General features: G+C 61.3%; 1 protein-coding gene across 1 annotated transcript; it reads right to left on the bottom strand.

Moving 5' to 3' along the window:
* Positions 1-1,198: 1,198 nt before the first annotated feature.
* ATP5MC2 (ATP synthase membrane subunit c locus 2) lies at positions 1,199-4,047 on the bottom strand. The gene is made up of 5 exons (XM_062597366.1): positions 3,979-4,047; positions 2,736-2,809; positions 1,934-2,011; positions 1,526-1,701; positions 1,199-1,441 (listed from the first exon to the last, which is right to left on the bottom strand). Exons 2-5 carry the CDS (start codon positions 2,772-2,774, stop codon positions 1,327-1,329), a joined length of 408 nt encoding a protein of 135 aa, XP_062453350.1. The 5' UTR covers positions 2,775-2,809; positions 3,979-4,047; the 3' UTR covers positions 1,199-1,326.
* Positions 4,048-20,146: the final 16,099 nt, after the last annotated feature.

Here is a 20,146-nt window from a genome sequence, read left to right as displayed (position 1 = left end):
CCGCCCTTCAGCCGGGCACAGGGCAACCTGACACTGGGTCGCCCCAAAACAGGGGGGACACGTGGACACGAGCACCCCTGAGGGTGGGAACACCCCTGATACTGGGGACAACCCCCATGCCAGGACACCCTGACAAGGGGACACCCCAAAACTGGGGACACCCCAACACTGGGACACCTCCAATGCCAAATCACCCCAGCAGGGAGACACCCGCAACACCAGGACACCCTGACACCAAGACACCACCATTCCAGGACATCCCTGACACCAGCACCCCAAAACCAGGACGCCCCCAGAACTGGGGACACCCCTGACGTAGGGGCACCCCGGCTTGGGGACACTCCCAATGCTGGAACACCCTCCCCATCATCAGGGCACCCTTGATGCAACATCCATGAAACTGGGGACACTCCACACAGGGACACCCCGCGGCCCCAGCCCCTGCTGATGCCCCTGCAGCCACCTGCACTGGGAGAAGTGGGCTGCACTGGGGATCCGCGGGGAGCGGGGGGGGAGGACACAGCTCTCTGTCCCTCCTCCCGCCGGTGGGGCTAAATCTCCCCCCAGATCCTGGACCACCCTAAATCCTGGAGCACCCCAAATCCCAGCACACCCCAACCCCCTAAATCCTGGCACCCCCCAACCCGGGGGTCACCCCAAACCCGGTGACAGAGAGGGACAGAGCTGGCAAGGGAGAAACCTTCCAAATAACGGCCGGGGCGAGCCGGGGGGCCGAGGGGGATTTTCTTGCCAAGCCAAACATCTCCAGCGCGCCGCAGCCCAGCGCGAACAAAGACCCTTTCTCCGCTTCCCCCCCGTCGCATCGGGGCCCGTGTTCCCGGGCGGAAACATGAAATATCCGTCCCGCTCGCGGCCCCGGCCAGGCAGCGCCAACGGTTTCCTCAGCCGCCCGGGCGCTGGGAGTCATTAGCTTTCCCATCCCGTCGTTCGTCCCGTCCCAAGAAGCCCCCAGTGCCAGAGGGGCCCCCGGAGCCCCCACATCGGGTCCTTTCTCTGCCCTGTAAGGGTCCAGCTCTGGCCACGCCACGTTGCGCCGTGCCAGGCGGGTGCTGCCTGGCCTTTGCCCCGTCCCCGCCGCGCGCCCCGGGGTGCAGCGTGGCTCCTCTACGGTGCCGTGGCCCGGCGCCAGCCCGTCCTGCAGCCCCATCCGCGGTCAAAAACCGAGGAGACGAGAAGCTGTTCTCAAACCGTATTTATTCCCCTCCTGACAGCGGGGCGACGGGGTTGGGCGCGGGGCTCTCCCCTGCCCCGCGCACGACGTTCGCGGCTGCGCTTGGGACTGGACAAGCGTGGGTGCCGGCTCCATCACATGGCGAAGAGGATGAGGAAGGCCACCATGAGGCAGAAGAGCCCCATGGCTTCGGAGAGGGCAAAGCCCAGGATGGCGTAGGAGAAAAGCTGCTGTTTGAGGGACGGGTTCCTGCGGGGAAAGGAGACGCCTGTCAGAGGGGCGCAGCCGGGCCCCCGACCCTCCCGCTCCAGCCCAGCCCGCGCCCCCTCCGACCTGGCGTAGCCGATGATGAGGCTGCCGAAGACGGTGCCGATGCCGGCGCCGGAGCCGGCCACCCCGACGGTGGCGGCGCCGGCGCCGATGAACTTGGCGGCGGTGTCGATGTCGCGGCAGGCCGCGCTGGTCCGGATGCCCCGGCAGGAGAGCTGGCTCTGGGCGACCTGCCGCGCCTGGCGGGACGGGAGCGTGGGAGAGCCGACCGGAGGGGAGCGGAGCCTCGGCTCCCCCCGAGGCTGAGCTCACGGCAGCATCGAGGCCCCCCTCCCCGAGGGAAGCCTTGGACTCGATTCCTTGAATCCAAGAGCGGGGCACAACCCCTTTTCCATTCCGCCTCCCCGGGCCGGCGCTCAGCACCCCCTGGCCATGCCCAGGAGCCTCCCAGCCCGGAGCCGGGAGCGTTACCTGCTCTGTCCGGGTCTCGGGGCTGTTCAGCACGGAGGCAGAGAGGGGCCGGCACAGCACCCGCGAGCTCTTCCTCACCTGCAAGGGCCAGGCGCTGTCAGATACCGGGGCTGCATCACCCCTGCGTGCAGGGGAACCTCCCGGGGGGGGACAACCCACCACAAACGGGTCCCGCTGTGCCCACCGCCGCCACCCTGGCGACCCCTGAACGTTGCTGAGCTCCTCAGGGCGCCCCGTGAACCGGCAGCACCCCGTTTCGTCCAGGAGAGCCCGGCCTTGGCACCTGCCGCCCAAGCGTCGCTCCCGTCGGGTCCCGTGGGTCGTGTCGGGACCCCGTCGGGTGTCCCGCGCCACACGGGGCCTCAGCGTAAGGATCTCGCTGCGGCCGGCACCTGGCCAAGGACGCTCCGCTCCCAGCGCGGCATCGGCGTCCGCGCGGGTAATTAGTAACCAGCAAAGTTACGGCTCCAGCCGGCAAACGATCTTTAACCGGAGCAGTCCAGGGACCAGGGGCAGAGCGGACGGGGTTCCCTGCGCCTTCCAGGTGGCCCGGGGTGGCTCTACCCCCCCTGCGCGGTGTCCCCAGGTATCTTCTGCCCCAGTCGAGCACCTGAGAAGGGCACGTTTCACCCCCCACCACTCCCCGACGCACACACGCCCCTGCCCTGCGGAGGGGCAGGGCCAGCCCAGACTCCTGCGATCGCATCCTCGTCGCGACGCTGCCCTGCTCCCGCAGCTGGCCAGAGCGCCCGCAGAAGGACCGGGATTTTTAGGGCTAAAGAGGGATTTTTGAACTACTCACTAGCGCAGGAGCGGAGACGAACTTTGCACACGCGTACATGGTGAGGAGTGGTGGGTCGCACACACGGGACACGGCTGGAAGACAGACGCGGGCGCAGGGGAGTGAGGCACGGCGGAGTCGCCCTCGCGGACGCGCTGTCGCTCAGGGATGCGCGCGCCGGGGGACGGCGAGGGGACACGCGGGAGGTTGGAGCCGCGTGGGAATCGCCCGGCACGACACGTCTCTGGCACCCAGGGGACGCTGCGCCCCGTCAGAGAGCCGCCGCGGTGCCGTTTGGGACTCGGGATGCCCCGAGCGGGGGCCTCAGCCCCCCCCACCCCCACCCCGTGCTTGGTATGGGGGAGCTCCCCGAAAGCAGGGGCTGCGCTGGCCCAGGACCCCCAGCAGCACATGGGGGGCTGTGGTGTGGAGGGGGGGGGGACCTGAAACGCCAGCATGGAGCAGCGATCACCCCAAAACATGTGTGTGTGTGGGGGGGTGCCACTGCCCCCAGCTGCTCCTGGGGAGGGGGTCTCCCTCTTCCCCCCCAAAGGGGTCCCCCTCTTCCCCCCCCAGCCCAAAGGGAGTCTTTCTCATCCCTCCCCTACCTGGGGGGCTTCTATCCCCTCCCCCATCCCGATTGGGGGGGCCTATTCCTTCCTCCACCCAAAAAGGGGCTTCTCTTCCTCCTCCTCCCATGAAGGGGGGGCCCTCTCCCTTCTCCCACCTTGTGGGGGGGCGTCAGTCCCCTCCCCCATCTCAATGGGGGCCTATTCCCTCCACGACCCAAGGGGGGGGTCTCGTCATCCCCTCCTCCCCAAAGAGGGGGTCCGTCCCCTCCCCCACCCAAGGGGGGTCTCTCTCCCTCCCCTTCTCCACCCAAGGGGGGGTCTCTTCATCCCCTCCCCCCCATATAGGGGGCCTGCCCTCTCCCTCACCCAAGGGGGGGTCTCTTCATCCCCTCCCCCCCATAGAGGGGGCCTGCCCTCTCCCTCACCCAAGGGGGGGTCTCTTCATCCCCTCCCCCCCAAAGAGGGGGTCTGCCCTCTCCCTCACCCAAGGGGGGGTCTCTTCATCCCCTCTCCCCCAAAAGAGGGGGTATTTCCCCTCCCCCACCCAAGGGCATCTCTCTCTCTCTCCCCTCCCCTCTCCCCCCCTCCCCCATCTCGAGGAGGACTCTCCCCTCCGTCCTGCCCCCAGCGCCGTCCCCTGCGGGGGTCTCCAGCAGACTCCCCCGGCCTCAGCGCGGCCCCCGCCCGCTCACCTGGCGCACCGGCAGCGGGCAGGTCGCGGCGGGGCCGAGTGCGCAGGCGCGGCCGGAAGCGCGGCGCGGCGGGGCGGGGCGGAGGTGGGCCCGGCCGGAAGCATCAGCGAGAGGGCGGCGGCTTTGCCTCCTAGAGCGCCGCAGGCGGCGCGGCCCGCGGCGCCGCCTGCTGGCGAGGAGGCGGCGCAGCCACGGAGGCGGGAGGGGGGCGCGGCGGGTACTGCGGGGGGCGGGGCCGGGTGAGGGGGCGGGGCCGGGCGAGGGGGCGGGGCCGGGCGAGGGGGCGGGGCCGGGCGGCGCCCCCTGGCGGGCGGGAGCGGTGCTGCGGGCGCCATCTTGAGGCGGGCGGTGCGGCCTGGTGGGGGGAGGGGGGAGCTCGGACGCCTGGGCCCCCCCGGTGCCCCTCCCCCGCCCCCGGACGCCTGGGTCCCTCTATAACCCCCCCCCAGCCCACCGGGGTGCACGGGGGGAGGGGAGGGGCCGTGCCGGCAGCGCCCCTCCCCCGGGCCCGGCTTATTAATGGCCCTAATGCGGGAAGCCATAAAGGCAGCGCGCGGCTGTTAATTAAATCATGGCTATAATTAACTGTCATTAAAGGAAAATCAATAACGAGGAGCCGGGATTGAAATGACGGCGATCCGTCAGCTCTTCCCGGACGGGGGGGGATGGGGGGGGGCTGCGTGTGCACGTGTGCGCAGCGAGGGTGTGCCGGGTGCAGGGCTGCGTGTGCACACGCGTGTGCGGGGCTGCGTGTGCACGCACGCGTGTGCGCAGGGAGGGTTGTGCATGGGGGCAGGATTGTGCGTGCACGCGGGTCTGGGGGGGGGGGGTCGTGTGCGTGCGCACGTGGGCACCACGGGGTTGCCTGTGCACGCGCGCGGGTGCAGGGCCGCGCGTGCACGCGCGTGTGTGCAAGGAGGGGTATGCCGGGTTGCGTGTGCACGCCTGTGTGTGCCTAGCAAAGGGCGTGCACGGGTGCAGAGTTGTTTGTGCACGCGAGTGCGCACGGCCGGGCTGCGCACGACTGCAGGGCTGCGCGTGCACGCGCGTGTGTGCAAGGAGGGGTATGCAGCGTCGCGTGCGCACGCCTGTGTGTGCCGCGGGGGGGTAGAGGGCAGCGGCGGTCCAGGGAAGCTGGGACTGGTCCCGTTTCTGGACCGGGGGGGGGCACCCAGGGCCGCGGGTGGCACCGGGCGGGGGGGGCGGCAGCGGGGCTGCGGGTGACGCCGGCCTGCGCGTGCACGGGGGGCGTGCATTTGCGCAGGAGCGTGCCTTTGCACGGGGGTGTGCGTTTGCACGAGGGTGAACGCATGCACGGGGGCGTGCCTTTGCACAGGGGCGTGCCTTTGCACGGGGGTGTGCGTTTGCACGAGGGTGAACGCATGCACGGGGGCGTGCCTTTGCACAGGGGCGTGCCTTTGCACGGGGGTGTGCGTTTGCACGAGGGTGAACGCATGCACGGGGGCGTGCCTTTGCACGGGGATGCGCGTTTGCACGAGGCTGTGTGTTGCAGCAGGGTGAACGCGTGCATGGAGGTGTGCATTTGCACAGGGGCGTGTGTTTGCACAGGCGAGTGCGTTTGCAAGGGGGCGTGTGTGTGCACAGGAGCGTGTGTTTGCACGGGGGCGTGCATTTCCACAGGGGTGTGCCTTTGCACAGAAGCGTGCCTTTGCACAGGGGTGTGCCTTTGCATGGGGGTGTGTGTTTGCACAGGGGAGTGCGTTTGCACAGGAGTGTGCATTTGCACAGAGGTGTGCCTTTGCACGGGCCTGTGCATTTCCACAGGAGCGTGTGTTTGCGTGAGGCGTGCCTTTGCACAGGAGTGTTCATTTGCACAGGCGCACGTGTTTGCACAGGAGTGTGTGTGTTTGCATGATGTGTGTTTGCGCAGGGGTGTGCATTTGCACGGCAGCGTGTGTTCGCACAAGGGAGTGCGTTTGCATGGGGTTGTGCATTTGCACAGGCGTGTGTATTTGCCTGGGGTGTGTATTTTGCACGGGGAAAGGCCACCCCCACCGTTCACCGCCGCGGGCGAACGCACGGGCGCCCCCACCCACCCCCAACCCTTCCGTGCACCCTCGGGTGCTCGTCGCATCCCCTCCCGCGGCGCCCGATTCCCGCGCCGCCGGCGTGAAATACGGCCCCATAAATCCGCGCCCTGTTGGGTCTTATTGCTTAATTAGGACCCGAAACGACGTGGTTCAGACGAGCCCGCACGGGACGGCGTCACGCGCGGCACGGAAACGGGGCGGAATCAGCGGCCGGGAGGCAAAACCGCCGCAGATTTACCTTTTCCTTTGCTTTTTGGGGTTGTTTTTTCCCAACGCCAGCGGCGCTGGCACCCGCCGTGGGCACCAGCCCCCTCTCTCCTCTCTCTCTCTCTCTCTCTCTTTTTATATATATTTTATTTTTTATGGGCTTTTTTATGACAAACTTTCCTTTACGTTTGACATTTAAAAGCTGATCGGATCTTCCCTGCAGGACAGCGGGAAATGGAGATATTTATTGGGGTCTCGGCGGTGCCGGGAGAGCCAAGGGAGATTTACTCCGACGGCGAGGCAGGATTACAGATACCGGCTGGCCGGCCGGGGCTCCGGCGCCGCGGGACGAGCCGCGGGCGGGCGACAGCGATTTATTGGGGATTCGGGGCTTTCTTTTTGCCCGAAGGAGGGGTGCGAGGAAGGGGATAACAGCCCGGGCCGGATGGGCTTCGGGAGGGGATTCTCGGGCGGCGGGTATAGGGTTGTGTTGGGGCAACCGGGCCGTTGGCTCTCGTTGGGGGATGTGTCTGGGGTTGGGGTTGGTGTCGCAAACTGGAGACGTGTCTTGAGTTGGGAGATGGTCCTGGTTGGACCTGGAGACACGTCTTGGGTTGGGGATAGTGTTCTGGGGTCAAGGACAGTAGCTTGGACCTGGAGACACGTCTTAGACTAGGGATGTTTCTGGGGTCATGGGTGGTGGCTTGGGAGACATGTCTTGGGTTGGGGACATGTCTGGGATCAGAGATGGTGGCTTGGACCTGGAGACATGTCTTGGGTTGGAGATAATGTTCTGGGGTCATGGATGGTGGTTTGGACCTGGAGACACGTCTTGGGTTGGGGACGGTGGCTTGCACCTGGGAATATGACTTGTGGGCCACGTGTCGGACCTGGGGACATGTATTGGGGACGGTGTCTTGGACCTGGGGATGTGTCTTGGCTTGGGAGATGGTGGCTTGGACTTGAGGACATGCCTCGAGAGCCATGTCTTGGATGTGGAGACACGTCTTGGGTTGGGGATAATGTCTTGGGTCAGGGGATGTGTCTGGTGTCAGGGATGGTGGCTTGGACATGGGGAGATGACATGTGGGCCGTGTCTTGGACCTGGGGACATCTGTTGGGTTGGAGACAGTGTCTTCTGCCTGGGGACATGTCTGGGGAATGGTGGCTTGGACCTTGGGACGTGAGACAGGGACCATGGCTTGGGTCAGGGGACGTGCCTGGGGCTGGGGACCGTGGCTCGGACCTGGGGACGTGAGGTAGGGACCACCACGGCTTGGACCTGGGGACGCGTCTCAAGTTGGGGACGGCGCCTCGGACCTGGGGACGTCTTGGGACAGCGTCTCAGAGCTGAGCCCAACCCAACCCGCGCGTCCCTCCAGCGACCGCGTCCGAAATCCCCCGAACTGGGGCAGCAACCCGACATCCGAGCAAAAAAAACCCCCCAAAAACCCCCAAACCCCCCAAAATAAACAAAAAACCCCCACTTTGTTCCCAGCAGCCTGGGGGGAGCAAGGGCTGAATTTTGGGCTAAAACCTGCCAAGATTGGGGCAAAAGCTCCAGCACACAAGCAAAAAAAAACCCCCAAAACAACAAAAAAACCCCTTCACCCCAGCATCACCAGGAAAGCAGGATAAATTTGGGTCGAAACTCCCCCAGATTGGGGCAAAACCCCGCCGGCCTCCGAGCCCAGGCGCCCCCAGCCCTGCGGCTTTTATTTCTCCGCCCGGGATGTTTTTGTCCTTCCTCGCGCTCCCGCTTGCCGCCGCCGGCAGGACGTGAGCCGAATGCAGAGGCGGGCGGCCGCCTCGCGCCACCCTCTTCCCCTTCTTCCCCTTTTCCCCTCTTGCTTCCCGGTTTCCGCCTTTCCTCCCTCTTTTGCCCTTTCTTTCCCCTCCATGCAATCCCTCCGTGCGAGTGCAATATGCACCGTGCAAGCGCGAGACCCGCTGTGTAAGAGCAAGACCCACTGTGTAAGAGCAATATGCAGTGTGCAAGGGCAATATGCAGTGTGCAAGGGCAATACCCTCCCTGTGCGAGTGCAATGTGCACCGTGCAAGCGCAAGACCCGCTGTGCAAGGGCAAGACCTGCTGTGCAAGGGCAATATGCAGTGTGCAAGGGCAATTCTCTCCCCGTGCGAGTGCAATATGCACCGTGCAAGTGCAAGACCCGCTGTGTAAGGGCAAGACCTGCTGTGCAAGGGCAATATGCAGTGTGCAAGGGCAATTCTCTCCCCATGCGAGTGCAATATGCACCGTGCAAGTGCAAGACCCGCTGTGCAAGGGCAAGACCTGCTGTGCAAGGGCAATATGCAGTGTGCAAGGGCAATACCCTCCCCGTGCGAGTGCAATATGCACCGTGCAAGTGCAAGACCCGCTGTGCAAGAGCAAGACCTGCTGTGCAAGGGCAATATGCAGTGTGCAAGGGCCATAACCCTCGTGCAAGTGCAATACCCCTGCACAAGTGCAATATGTGCCAGGAAGTGCAATACCCCCCCACCCCGTGCAAGCGCAGCATGCACCAGGACGTGCAATACCCCGCCTGTGCAAGTGCAACACCACCACCACCCCCGCCCCGTGCAAGTGCAACACCCGCTACGCACGTGCAACACCCTCCGGCGAGCGCAACACCCGCTGCGTAAGGGCGATGCCGGCCGTGCAAGGGCGATACCCCCGACACACACACACACACCCCGTGCAAGTGCAAAACCCACCCTGCAAGCGCGATTGCCCCAATCCCCCCCCCCAACCCCGTGCGAGGGCTCTGCCGGGGGCGGGCGGGGGTGGGGGGGGGGGCAGGATTCGGGGATGCTGCGGGCTCCATGGCGACGGTTGCCGGGGCGACCGCCTGCCCCGCATCCCCTGCGCGGAGCCGGCGCGCGGAGGATCTAGGAGGCCCTAAAGAAGATTGATGGGAAAATCGATGCGTCGTAACGAGCGGGTGACTCATCGCCCTGGGAGCGGGCGCTCGCGGGGCCCCGGCCGGGCGTGTGCGAGTGCACGCGTGCGAGGGTGCGCGTGCTCCGAAGCCGGGGGGGCGTTTGGCTGCGGACGCACGCAACGCGCGCACGCACAGGCGTGCGTGTGCGGGCGGGCGGGTGTGCGTGCACGAGTGTGCGGGCACGCCTGAGCGCGTGTGCGGGCGGGCGCGTGTGCACGGGAGCGTGCACGTGTGGGGGTGTGCGCAAGCTATGTGTGCACGCGTGTGTGCGTGCGTGCACGTATGTGTGTGTGCAAGCGTGCATACGCAGGTGTGCACGAGCGTGTGCAGGCAGGCAGCTGTGTACATGGGCGTGCATGTGTGCATATGCACGGGCTGCTTGTGTGTGCACGCACGCGCCTGCCTGTGCATGCACACGCACGCGGCTGTGCATTCGTGTGAGTGTGTGTGTGCACGCGCGTGCGTGCCCGCGGGCGGGCGCGTGCGCCCCTGTGCACACGCGTGTGCACGCGTGCGACGCAGCAGGCCTGTTTCCCCTTGCAATATTTAACCCCCGCTTCCCCGTGCAGGAGCTGACCCGGGCTGCAGGCAGAACGGCACCGGCGATGCTCAGAGCAAACTGCATTTATTTTTTGGGGGGAAAAGGGGTGTTTTGGGGGGTGGCGGGGGGGCTGCATCGCCGGCGCCGCGCAGCGCCAGGGCAGAGGGAGGTGAAGGAGGCGGGTGGTGGGGAGGGGGGGCACGATGGCTCTTTCTTCCTCATCTGCTCTCTGCACTGCACCACGATGCTACGGAAAATAATATCCCCGCAGCGGCGCCCGGGAGAACATAAAAAAGATGGGAAAAAAAAAAAAAAAAGAGGGAAGAAGAAAGCGAGAGAGGAGGAGGAGGAGGGGGAGGAAGGAGCAGGGAGAGGTCGTCCGCGCCGCACAGAAGCCCTCTCGGGACGACCCGTCCCTCGAGCGATGGGGGCGGGGGGGGTGTCTCACCTTGCTGCACCCCACTTTGCACGCGCCCCGCCGCTGCAACGCGTCGTCCATCTGTCCGGCCGGCTCCGAGCGAAAGCGGCCCGGGAGCCTGGGCTGAGCCGTCCGCTCCCGGGCCGCAGGATTCGCCCCCCACCCCCCCGCCCCAACGCCGGCGGGCGCGACGGGTGGGTGCGCGGCCGGGCTGGGGGCTTTCGGGTGCCGCCGGCCTCGTTTACGGCCGCCCGGTAACGAGCGGTGATTTATCGGCGCGCCGCTTCCCCCCCCACCCCCACCTCCTTCCACCGCCGCCGACCGGCGACAAAAGCCAACGGAGGGGAAAAAAAAAGAGAGAGAGAAAAAAATCAAATTGGTTGCTTTTCGCCCAATATTTCCTGCGATTCCTTTGTTCTCCTAACGAAGGTCCTTCAAACGAGAGGAGCTAAAGCCGTGAGCATCCCCTGCCCTCCCGGCTCGGGGACATCGAGTATTTTCCCGTCATTTGGGTTTTTTTTCTCCCCTTCTCCTCCGCGATCACGGCAGGGAGATGGAGGCGATGCAGCGACCGGTGGGGCCGATGGGCTGCTTCTCGTGGGCCCCCCCCTAGGAGGTCCGACCCCAGCGGGGATGGGAGGGATGGGTGCGAGATGGGGGGAGGCGCCCGGGGAGCTCTGGGATGGGGCGGTGGGAGGTGACGGGGCGATGAGGCTGGGGGTGGCTGGTGGGTTGAAGGATGGGGTGGGGAAAGGTGGGAGAAGGTCATGGGGTGGCCCGGGTGGGATGGGGTGGAGATCTTGGCATGGGACAGGATGATGGACCATGGGATGGGGTGGGATGGGATGAGATGGGATGGGGTGGGAGAAGTAGAGACCTAGGGGATGAGATGATGAGCCATGGGATGGGATGAGATGGGGTGGGATGAGTAGAGACCCATGGGGTGAGATGATGAATCATGGGATGGGATGGGATGGGATGGGGTGGCGGGTCATGGGATGGGATGGGAGGAGTAGAGACCCATGGGATGAGATAATGAACCACGGGATGGGATGGGATGGGATGGGATGGGATGGGATGGGATGCGGTGGTGGGTCATGGGATGGGATGGGATGATGAGCCATAGGATGGGATGGGGTGGTTGGTCATGGGATGGGATGGGATGAGTAGAGACCCATGGGATGAGGTGACGAACCATGGGATGGGATGGGACAGGATGGGGTGGGATGGGATGGGATGGTGGGTCATACGATGGGATGACGGCTCGCAGCAAGGCTGGAGAGCCACGAAATGGGCCGGGCTGGGTGGAGACCCACAAGGCGGCACGGGACAGGCTGGGACGGCGGATCGTGGGGTCACGGGATCCGACAGGACGCCAGGACGCGGCGCGAGCTGGGGAGTCTCTGATGTCTACGTAAGGTTGTGCTCGCCGGGGTCTTCCTCGCCGCGGCACGCTCCGGCTTTCCCGAAACCCGGCTGCACGCCGCTTCCCCCCCCTCTTCCTGCCAAACTGGGTCGAAAGGAAGGCAAAAAAAAAAAAAAAAAAAAACTAGGAAAACGCACGGCAGGAAAACGGGAAAAGCCTCTTCGGGAGCTGATTTATGGCCCGGGCTGATGCTGCCGCGACGGCTTCGGCGCTGCAGCCGCGGCGGCGCAGGGAAGGTTCCCATGGCAACGGCAAAAAAAAATCTGCATCCCCCCCCCCCCCATCCCCGGTTTGGGGCTAAAGGCGACGATTTGTATGCAGGCGGGCGCGCGGCGCCTTTGAAATTCGAGCAGAAAATCAAAAATAAAAAGGCGAGGGCAGGAGCGGAGCCGGCCCTCGGGAAAAGGCCTCCGCGGAAAAGGAGCCGGCGAGAGGTCCGTCCCGTCCGTCTGTCCTTTCCACCAAACCCTCCTGCTTCCCGGGGCACTCGGCCCAATTTGGGGCCGCCAGAGGTTAAAATTAGCATTTTATTTTATTTCGTTTTATTTTGGCTTTTTCCCCCCCAAAAAACGTGGCGTACATCTTCCCGCCCCGAGTTTCTCGCTCCCTTTCTCGCGACGGTAGGAGGCGAAACGGTTGCAGGCGGGAGCGGGGTGGGGGTGGAAGCTGGCTCTGTCCCTCTAATATATCATTTTTATTTCCTGTTGTACCTGACAAATTGTCCCATATTTTATACCGGGTCCCTTCAGGCAAAGTGGTTGTGGGATGTGGGGATTTTTTTTTTTTTTGGTATTACCTGGGCAAAAAAAAAAAAAAGAAAGAAAGAAAGAAAAAAAAGAAAAGAAAATGGGGGGAAAAGAAAAAGGAAAAAAAAAAAGGTCATAAAATCCTACAATAAAAAAAAGAAAAAGTTAAAATAGCCCGAAAGAACAGAGCTGGTGGTAATGAGCACCGCAGAGATGCCCTATAAACCTGAGCGAGGCTGCGGGAAAGCAGAATAAGGGGGAATAAAAGCAGCTGGGGGAGAAGGGGTGGAAAGATCGGGAAACCTCCCCCCTAGACTAGAAAAGGAAAAAAAAAAATAGAAAAAAAAAGGGATTTTTTTTTAAATGCAACGCTTTGATTATTCCGTGCGAAATGCCATTTCCATCAGGATTTTAATTGTCTTGGAAAAGGTCAGACGACGCTCCTTCCCGCAGGTTTCATTTTATTTTATTTATTTGCCCCTGGAGGAAACTCCCTTTGGCGGTGCTAGACGTGCAAATTGCTCTCTTTTTAGGCATAATGTTAATAAAAAAAAGAAAAAAGAAAAAAAAAAAGAGGTTTCCTCCGGTCCGAAATCTCTGTACTTGCATTGCGATGTGCCGGGTGCTATTTGGGCCGAAAACAGCCTTTTTGGGGCCGTTGGGAGATGGCGTGAGTGTGTCGTCCCCCCCCCCCCCCCCCCCCCCCGCCGGGACCACGTCGCTCCGACCTTTGGGAGGGGAAATTTGCTTCCGAAGGTTGATTTTGGGGTGGAAACGTGGCATTTTTCAGCTCCGGAGATGGAAATTTGAGCTCCGGGAACCTCGCCGATCCGCCGCCGCCCCCCGGCCCCGAGCGCGTCGCCCCGCACGCCGCCGCCTTCGGGGTCGTAAATCCAACCGGGAAGGTCACGGACCAAGCTCAGGCATTCCCGGCTCTTCCGGTGTCGTCCCCCTCCCCCCCGATTCCCGGGTTTCCCCCATGACCCCCCGGAGTTTCCCGGAGCAGGTTGCTCCGTTTCGGAGCTCGTGTGACCTTCCTGCCCCACTTTTTTTTTCCCTAAAAAAAAAAAAACAGTCGTGGTTTTCCGGAGCCTTTTTGACCGGGGGGCTGGGGGGGGGAGCGTTTTCCCTGCGGATTGGCGGCCTCGGCGAAAGAAATGGGCCGTTCGGCACTGACCCGAGCGCCGCTCGACGGCTGCCGGAGCGGATTCGCCCGCGCTCGGGAGCCTCCGGCTGCCTAGAAAAACTCCCAGGGAGACTTCCCAACGGCGGAGGGGAAAGGGGGGAAAGGGAAAGGGGAAAGCGAAAGGGAAAGGGGAAAGGGGAAAGGGAAAGGGAAAGGGAAAGGGAAAGGAAAAGGGAAAGGGGAAAGGGAAAGGGAAAGGGAAAAGGGGAAAGGGAAAGGGAAAGGGGAAAGGGGAAAGGGAAAGGGAAAGGGAAAGGGAAAGGGAAAGGGAAAGGGAAAGGGAAAGGGAAAGGGGAAAGGGAAAGGGAAAAAGAGAAAGGGAAAGGGAAAGGGGAAAAGGGGAAGGGAAAAAGGGAAAGGGAAAACGGGAAAGGGAAAGGGAAAACGGGAAAGGGAAAGGGAAAAAGGGAAAGGGAAAGGGAAAGGGGAAAAGGGGAAGGGAAAAAGGGAAAGGGAAAAGGGGAAAGGGAAAGGGAAAAGGGGAAAGGGAAAGGGGGAAAGGGAAAATGGGAAAGGGAAAAGGGGAAAGGGAAAGGGGAAAAGGGGAAGGGGAAAAGGGGAAGGGAAAAAGGGAAAGGGAAAGGGAAAGGAGGAGGGGGGAGGAGAAGAGACGGGGAAGGGGAAGAAAGGGAAAGGGAAAGGAGGAGGAAAAGAAAAGGAGAAGGGGAAGGGGAAGGGAGAGGGAGAGGGAGAGGGGAAGGGGAAAGGGAAGGGGAAGGGGAAGGGGAAGGGGAAGGGGAAGGGAAACGGAGAGGGAAAGGGAAAGGGGAAGGGGAAGGAGGAGGAGAAGAAAAGGGGAAGGGGAAGGGGAAGGAAAGAGGAAAAACCACCACAAAACCGAAAGGCTGAACCCCCCCCCATCGATCTTTGCCTCCCCTCACCACAATGACTACAATGGCAAAAGGGAAAAAAAAAGAAAAAAACACAACGGAAAACCCCAACTCATTACATTTCGTTTGCTGATCAAAAGAAAAACGACTCGCTGGAGGCGAGGCGGGAGCAGGGTTTTGTAAGGCTGTTTGGTGCAAAACGGAGCGTCTGGAGCTTTGCATAATCCGCGGAGGGTTTTACCTCTCCAGGGTGCGTTTTTTGGGCAGCCACCTCCTGTCTGGGCCTTGCTAGTCGGAGCTTGTCAAGGTGCCGACGTTTCGGGGTGCGCGGCAGGTTGGGCTCTGCGGCTTTCGAAGCGGCTGAGTTCAAGGCGCGCCGCAAAATTGGCAGGAGGGCAGGTGCCCTTCGGCAAAACTCGGTGCATAGGAATGCCAAGGGGCGCAGGGGCGGGTGGTGGGACGGTTAATCCTCATCCATCCTGGCCCTGACGAGGCCACAGCTGGGTTTTGCAGGGTTTGGGGTCAGTGGGGTGGTATTGCCATCTCGGCTGGTGTCTCTCAGCATTGCAAAGCGATGCAAAGTGGTGCAAAGCATTGCAAAGCAATGCAAAGCCGTACAAAGTGGTGCAAAGCATTGCAAAGCGATGCAAAGCCGTACAAAGCAGTGCAAAGCGGTGGAAAGCAATGCAAAGAGGTGCAAAGCGATGCAAAGTGGTGCAAAGCAATGCAAAGGGGTGCAAAGCGATGCAAAGCGGTGCCAAGCGGTGCTAAGCAGTGCAAAGCAATGCAAAGCGGTGCAAAGCATTGCAAAGTGGTGCAAAGTGGTGCAAAGCGGTGCCAAGCGGTACAAAGTGATGCAAAGCGGTGTAAAGTGGTGCAAAGAATTGCAAAGCGATGCAAAGTGGTGCAAAGTGGTGCAAAGTGGTGCAAAGCAATGCAAAGTGGTGCAAAGCAATGCAAAGCGGTGCAAAGCATTGCAAAGCGATGCAAAGCGGTGCCAAGCGGTGCAAAGCACTCGCCGCGTGCAAGTCGCACATGCCGCGCCGCTGCAGAGCTCTCCAGCGGGTGCAAAAGCTCAACCGGGCGATTATTTGCAAGAACGAGATGTGAATCGCAAACAAGGAGGGAAATATATATATTAAAAAAAAAAAAAAAAAGAAGAAGAAAGAGAATGAGCCGGGGAGCAAACGTTTCCGCGCGTGGCTGGTTTTCTTTCGGGGCTGGCGCTCCCGGCTCCGTCGCCCGGCTCGCGAGCCGGTTTGCCCTTCGGCCGGGGAGAAGCCGGGCGCAGCGGGCGTCCGCGGCCTTCAGTCGCGCCTCCATCTCGGCTTGTTCCGGCTTGCTCCCTGCATACTTGGCGGATGCGTCGGCAGCGCTTCGCCTCCGTCTCGGGGCGCCGGGCTGCACCGGAGGCTGTAAAGCAATTAGGTCGCCTCGCCGCCGCGATTTTGGCATTCCTGCCGAGGGGCGGCCGGGCCGGCAAAGCCGTCGGCTCCGAAGGGGATAAAAAAACAACAACAACAAAAAAACCCCTTGCGGCCGCTTTTCCTTTTGCATTAAAATAAAGCCGCGCCGGCCCGGGACGGGGCGTTCGCGGCGAGCCGCAGCCGTCGCGCAGTCGCGCCGGCCCGTTTTACCCGCCGCGCCAACCCGTGATGAATCGCGCGGCGAAATCCGAGCAGGTTTCACTCCGTGGGGAGCCTGTCTCGCCTTCCAGTAAGCTCTATCTTGATTTAATCGGGCCTAATTTACACGAAAACAATTATCGGCCGCTTTTTTTTTCCTGCCTTTCGGCCGGGCGGAGCCGAAACGTTTTCCGTGGGGAAAAGCAAAAAAAAAAAAAAAAAAATTTGCTCCAGTTGCACGCGCGCGTGTGTGTTTTTTAGGATTTTTTTTTTTTTGCTTGCTTTCTGTCCTTTCCCGGACATCTTCCCCGAGGCCTCCTTGCTCCGCGCCGCTTCGGCTTGCTGTGCGTCGCCGCCGTCGCTAGATGGAGAGAGAAGAGCTTCGCAGGGAGCGAGCGGCTCCGGCCTCCTCGGGTTAGCCGGGCTTTCGCTCCTGGTTTTCCGCTCTTTCGAAGGAGCCGGAAAGCATCCGGGCTTCGCTGGCAGACGCGCGAAGGGCTGTGCAACACCCCCCCCCCCCCGCCTCTTTTCTCCTCCTGGAGAAGCTCTGGATCCAAACCTGATCTTTGTCTTTAATAAAAAGAAACCATTTCATTTGCTTCCAGCCCCGGTAACGGTGCAGGCACCGGCTTCCAGCTGACCGGCACTTTACGGGAATATCTCCCTATCAAAGCTGCCGGTGCCAATGCTCCGTTGGCCAGAGGAGTTGATTTAAAAGCACCTTATGGCTGCTTAATAGAAAGCGATTGCTTGCTGACTTCAGCTAAATCAAAAGAAAGCGCGTTCAGATCAACCCGAAAGTAGCCAGGTCCAGGATCTGCCCGCCGCAAATCGCTATCAAAATCACGCGTCAAATTAAACAGGTGCAATTCGGAGCTAGGTCGCGAGTTAAGGTTTTCCGGAGCTCTTCCGCGTACGTCCCGGCGGGCAGCTGGGAAGCAGGGACGGTCTCACCTCGCGGACGGCTGTTTCGGTCCAAGGGTGCTCAGAGAGCGGCGGTGGGCTCTGAAGGCCAGCATGGGGTAGCAGGAGGAAGAATGGAGACCACCAGTTCTCCTGGGCCAGCTGGGCTCCTGAGAGACCAGGAGGAGGATCTGGGCTCTCCTTGAGGCTCCTGGGGATGTCACAGCGGGACTTGGCTCAGCCGAGACTGTGGGAACCGACGGTGTTGGCTGGAAGGGATCTTGGAGGGCTTTGTCCAGCCTTGGACCATCAGAGTGACCATGGCTTTGCTGAGACGTGGAAACGCCAAGGATGGAGATGCTTCACTGGCCACAGGTCTTCCACTCTCCTTGTCCCACGCAAGCATCGAGGCGCTGGCTAGAGTCGACGGAGAGCGTGAAGACCTCTTCAACACCAACCCCACGACGGGGCGAGCTGGAAGACGGCCTCAGGCTGGACACGGGGGCTGCAGGCGCGTGGAGGTCAGCGAGAGGAGACCCAGCTCACACATCTCAGACTTCGACATCCTCCTCCTGATCTGGAGCGGACTTTGCCGTTGACCTCAAATCGGCCAGTTCTGCCAGCAGTTGGGTAGATTAGTTGACTCACCCGCGCGCTGCGGTGGACAGGGAGCCGGCGTCCCGCTGCTTGTCGCGAGACCTCCTTCTGGAGGACCTAAATCTTTCTTGAAGTGAGTCGTAAAATCCCAGGAGCGGAGGTGTTTTTACAACCCCCCGGCCCTTCCCACACGCGGCCGTTCCTCCGGCCGGCGCGGAGCGGCGTCCCCGCGGGGAGCCGGCCCTCGCCTCTTGGCCAGGGCTCATCTGGCATCGGGGCGTGTGAGTAGTCGCCTTGTCAAGGAGCTGGAGCGTCTCCAACCCGATGTTTTTCATTTCGTTGCGAGCTCCCTGCCAGCATCCGGCTTGCCGGCGACGGGGAAGCGCGGGGGGCAAGCGTGCGCCGGGCGCGCGAGCCCCGCCGGAGCGGGCGCGAGGTGCAGCCGCTTCCACCGGCGGTACCATCCTGATCGTGGCTGAGCACCTCCCGCTCCAGCCTACCCTGGAGATGGGTTTCGCACGCGTGCTTTTCTTTTTTTCTGATTTTTTTTTTCTTTTCTTTTCTCCCCCTCCCCGGAGATACTGCCTGCGCAGGCTCTGGAGGTGGCGTTGTGCTTTCTGGACAGCCCCCGGAGCATCCCGACCCTCAGCGAGGAGAAACGCAGCTCTGCAGGCCAACGCGTCTCGCGCTGCCCGGCGGCTTACGCGCCGAACACGCCAGCAGCGTCACCTCGACGGCATCGACTCGGTGGCTGCAAGCAGCTCTGGCCGACCCGGGCTCAGTCTCTACTCGGCGGTGACCTGGGGGGAAAAGCGAGGGGGACGCGGCGCAGCTCCCCAGCGCAGAGCCCGGCTCCGCGTCCCCGGGGACGGAGGAACCGCGGCAGCCGCGCCGAGGGACACAGCGGGTCCTCCCGCCGCGCGGCAGCCCGTGCAGACGCCCAAACCTCCGTCCTCGTTAAAGTCAGAGGGATTGATGGGCCTTCGGTATCACCCCAAACGCCTTGACCTTGGAGAACTGGTCATTTAACATGGCTTAACCGATAAAACAACGTTTGAGTATTCTCCGGGCGCCGGCTGCCTTATCGCTTTTGCAGGCTGTGTTGTTTGGGACTATTACAGTAGCATACTGTACTGCTACAGCTTTATAAGGATGGATGGTTAGATAGAGATAATAAAGCCCAAGAGCATTAAATCTTTGCAAGACACTGGCCACACTGCCTTATCCACAAGGCTGGAAAGGCTATATATGTTTTTCATAATTTGTAATTACTTTTTACAGTTCTCTCCCATAACTCTGTCCATCAGCTGGGTCAAAATATACAATGTGTGCGGGAGCAAGAGCAATAAAACGTGAAAACAAACAGTTTGTCTTTGGGGAGATTAATGCACAGTTAAAAGACCCATTTTTACACCCTCTCCATGCCGTCAGCCAATTAGCCGATCTAATGGGCTCCACTCGGTATTTTAGTTTTATTTTATTTCGCAATGATATCAACGCACTTAATTGCAAACACGTGATCTCTAATTGGCGGTGGCGTCATTCCCGAGGGACGCGGCTTACGCAAGAGCGCAGCGATTCGGGGCTAATCCGGAGGGGATAGGGCAAGGGAATGCTCTCCGAAATCCAGCCGTCGGGAAAGAGGCATCCCGGGTGGAAAGAAGAGGTCCCTTGAGCTGCAGACACAGCCAAGTTGGGTTCGCGGTAAGCGAACCTGGAGGACGTGTGGATTCTCTGATGTCTACAAAGGGCTCATCCCATCACAGGGTCCTTCTTTTGGGGACACTCCTGGAGGATCTTTCTGCTCTTCTCTGCTGCTGGTTGCCATGAAATACGGCGGATCTGGCTATCACGGTCTGATGCAGTTGGTATTGGCCTCTAGGTTCAAAGTCACTACGTGACATGCAGTCATACACGTACAAAAAACAGTCGCATATATAGCCTTTTTCCCTCTAATCCCTCTTTTTTTTGTGCATTTTTTAAAATAAATGACATGGGAGGTGTTTCTTTAAAAGAAGAAAGCCCCACAGTCCTCCTGCCACCCTCGTTCTGCTCTTTGAGAATCCCTTAAAAAAAATTACAAGTGGTTTCCAAATATCCCATTCATGGGAGCTGGAAAGGGGCCACGTTTGGCTCTGGTGCAGCCGTGTCTTTTCTTGGCTGCAGACAGAGAGATCTGGGGCGAAATATCATGCGTTTCATTTTTCTGCTGCTTGGAAGGGATGTTGTTACGGAGGGGATGGGGGGGTAGGGAACGATCTCGCCCCGAGAGAGGAAGCCGAAAACCATAACTCCTTGTGAAGGAGGTATTTTTGGAAAGTTTGACTCAGCTGCCGGTGCTGGAATGCGGCTCCTCACGGCAAGTGACAAGGAGGAATTATGCCGGGACAGAAAATGGCTTTTCTTCGCCCTCTTTCCCGAATAAAAGCGGGGTTGACACCCAACTTTTTCCACGAGAGGGGTAGCCGTGTTTCCCTGGCCAGCTCTGGAGCCCGAATGCGGCTTGTTCACCGCCGCCAGCCCAAAGGGGTTTGCTCGGCGCAGCCGGGTCACCGTCATCCCTTCCCAACGCCCCATCCCCAGACGTTGTCCTTGCGTAGCAGCCTCCCCCTGCTCTCGTGTCCTCTCCCCAAACCTCTTCTCCAGCCCTGTCCCCCTTCCCCGGCCACGGATGACCGCTTGCTTTGAGCCCGGAG

This window comes from Rhea pennata, chromosome 29, assembly GCF_028389875.1.
Source record: "Rhea pennata isolate bPtePen1 chromosome 29, bPtePen1.pri, whole genome shotgun sequence".
In the NCBI taxonomy this organism is placed as follows: domain Eukaryota; kingdom Metazoa; phylum Chordata; class Aves; order Rheiformes; family Rheidae; genus Rhea; species Rhea pennata.
This window is presented reverse-complemented; position numbering and strand designations above follow the sequence as displayed.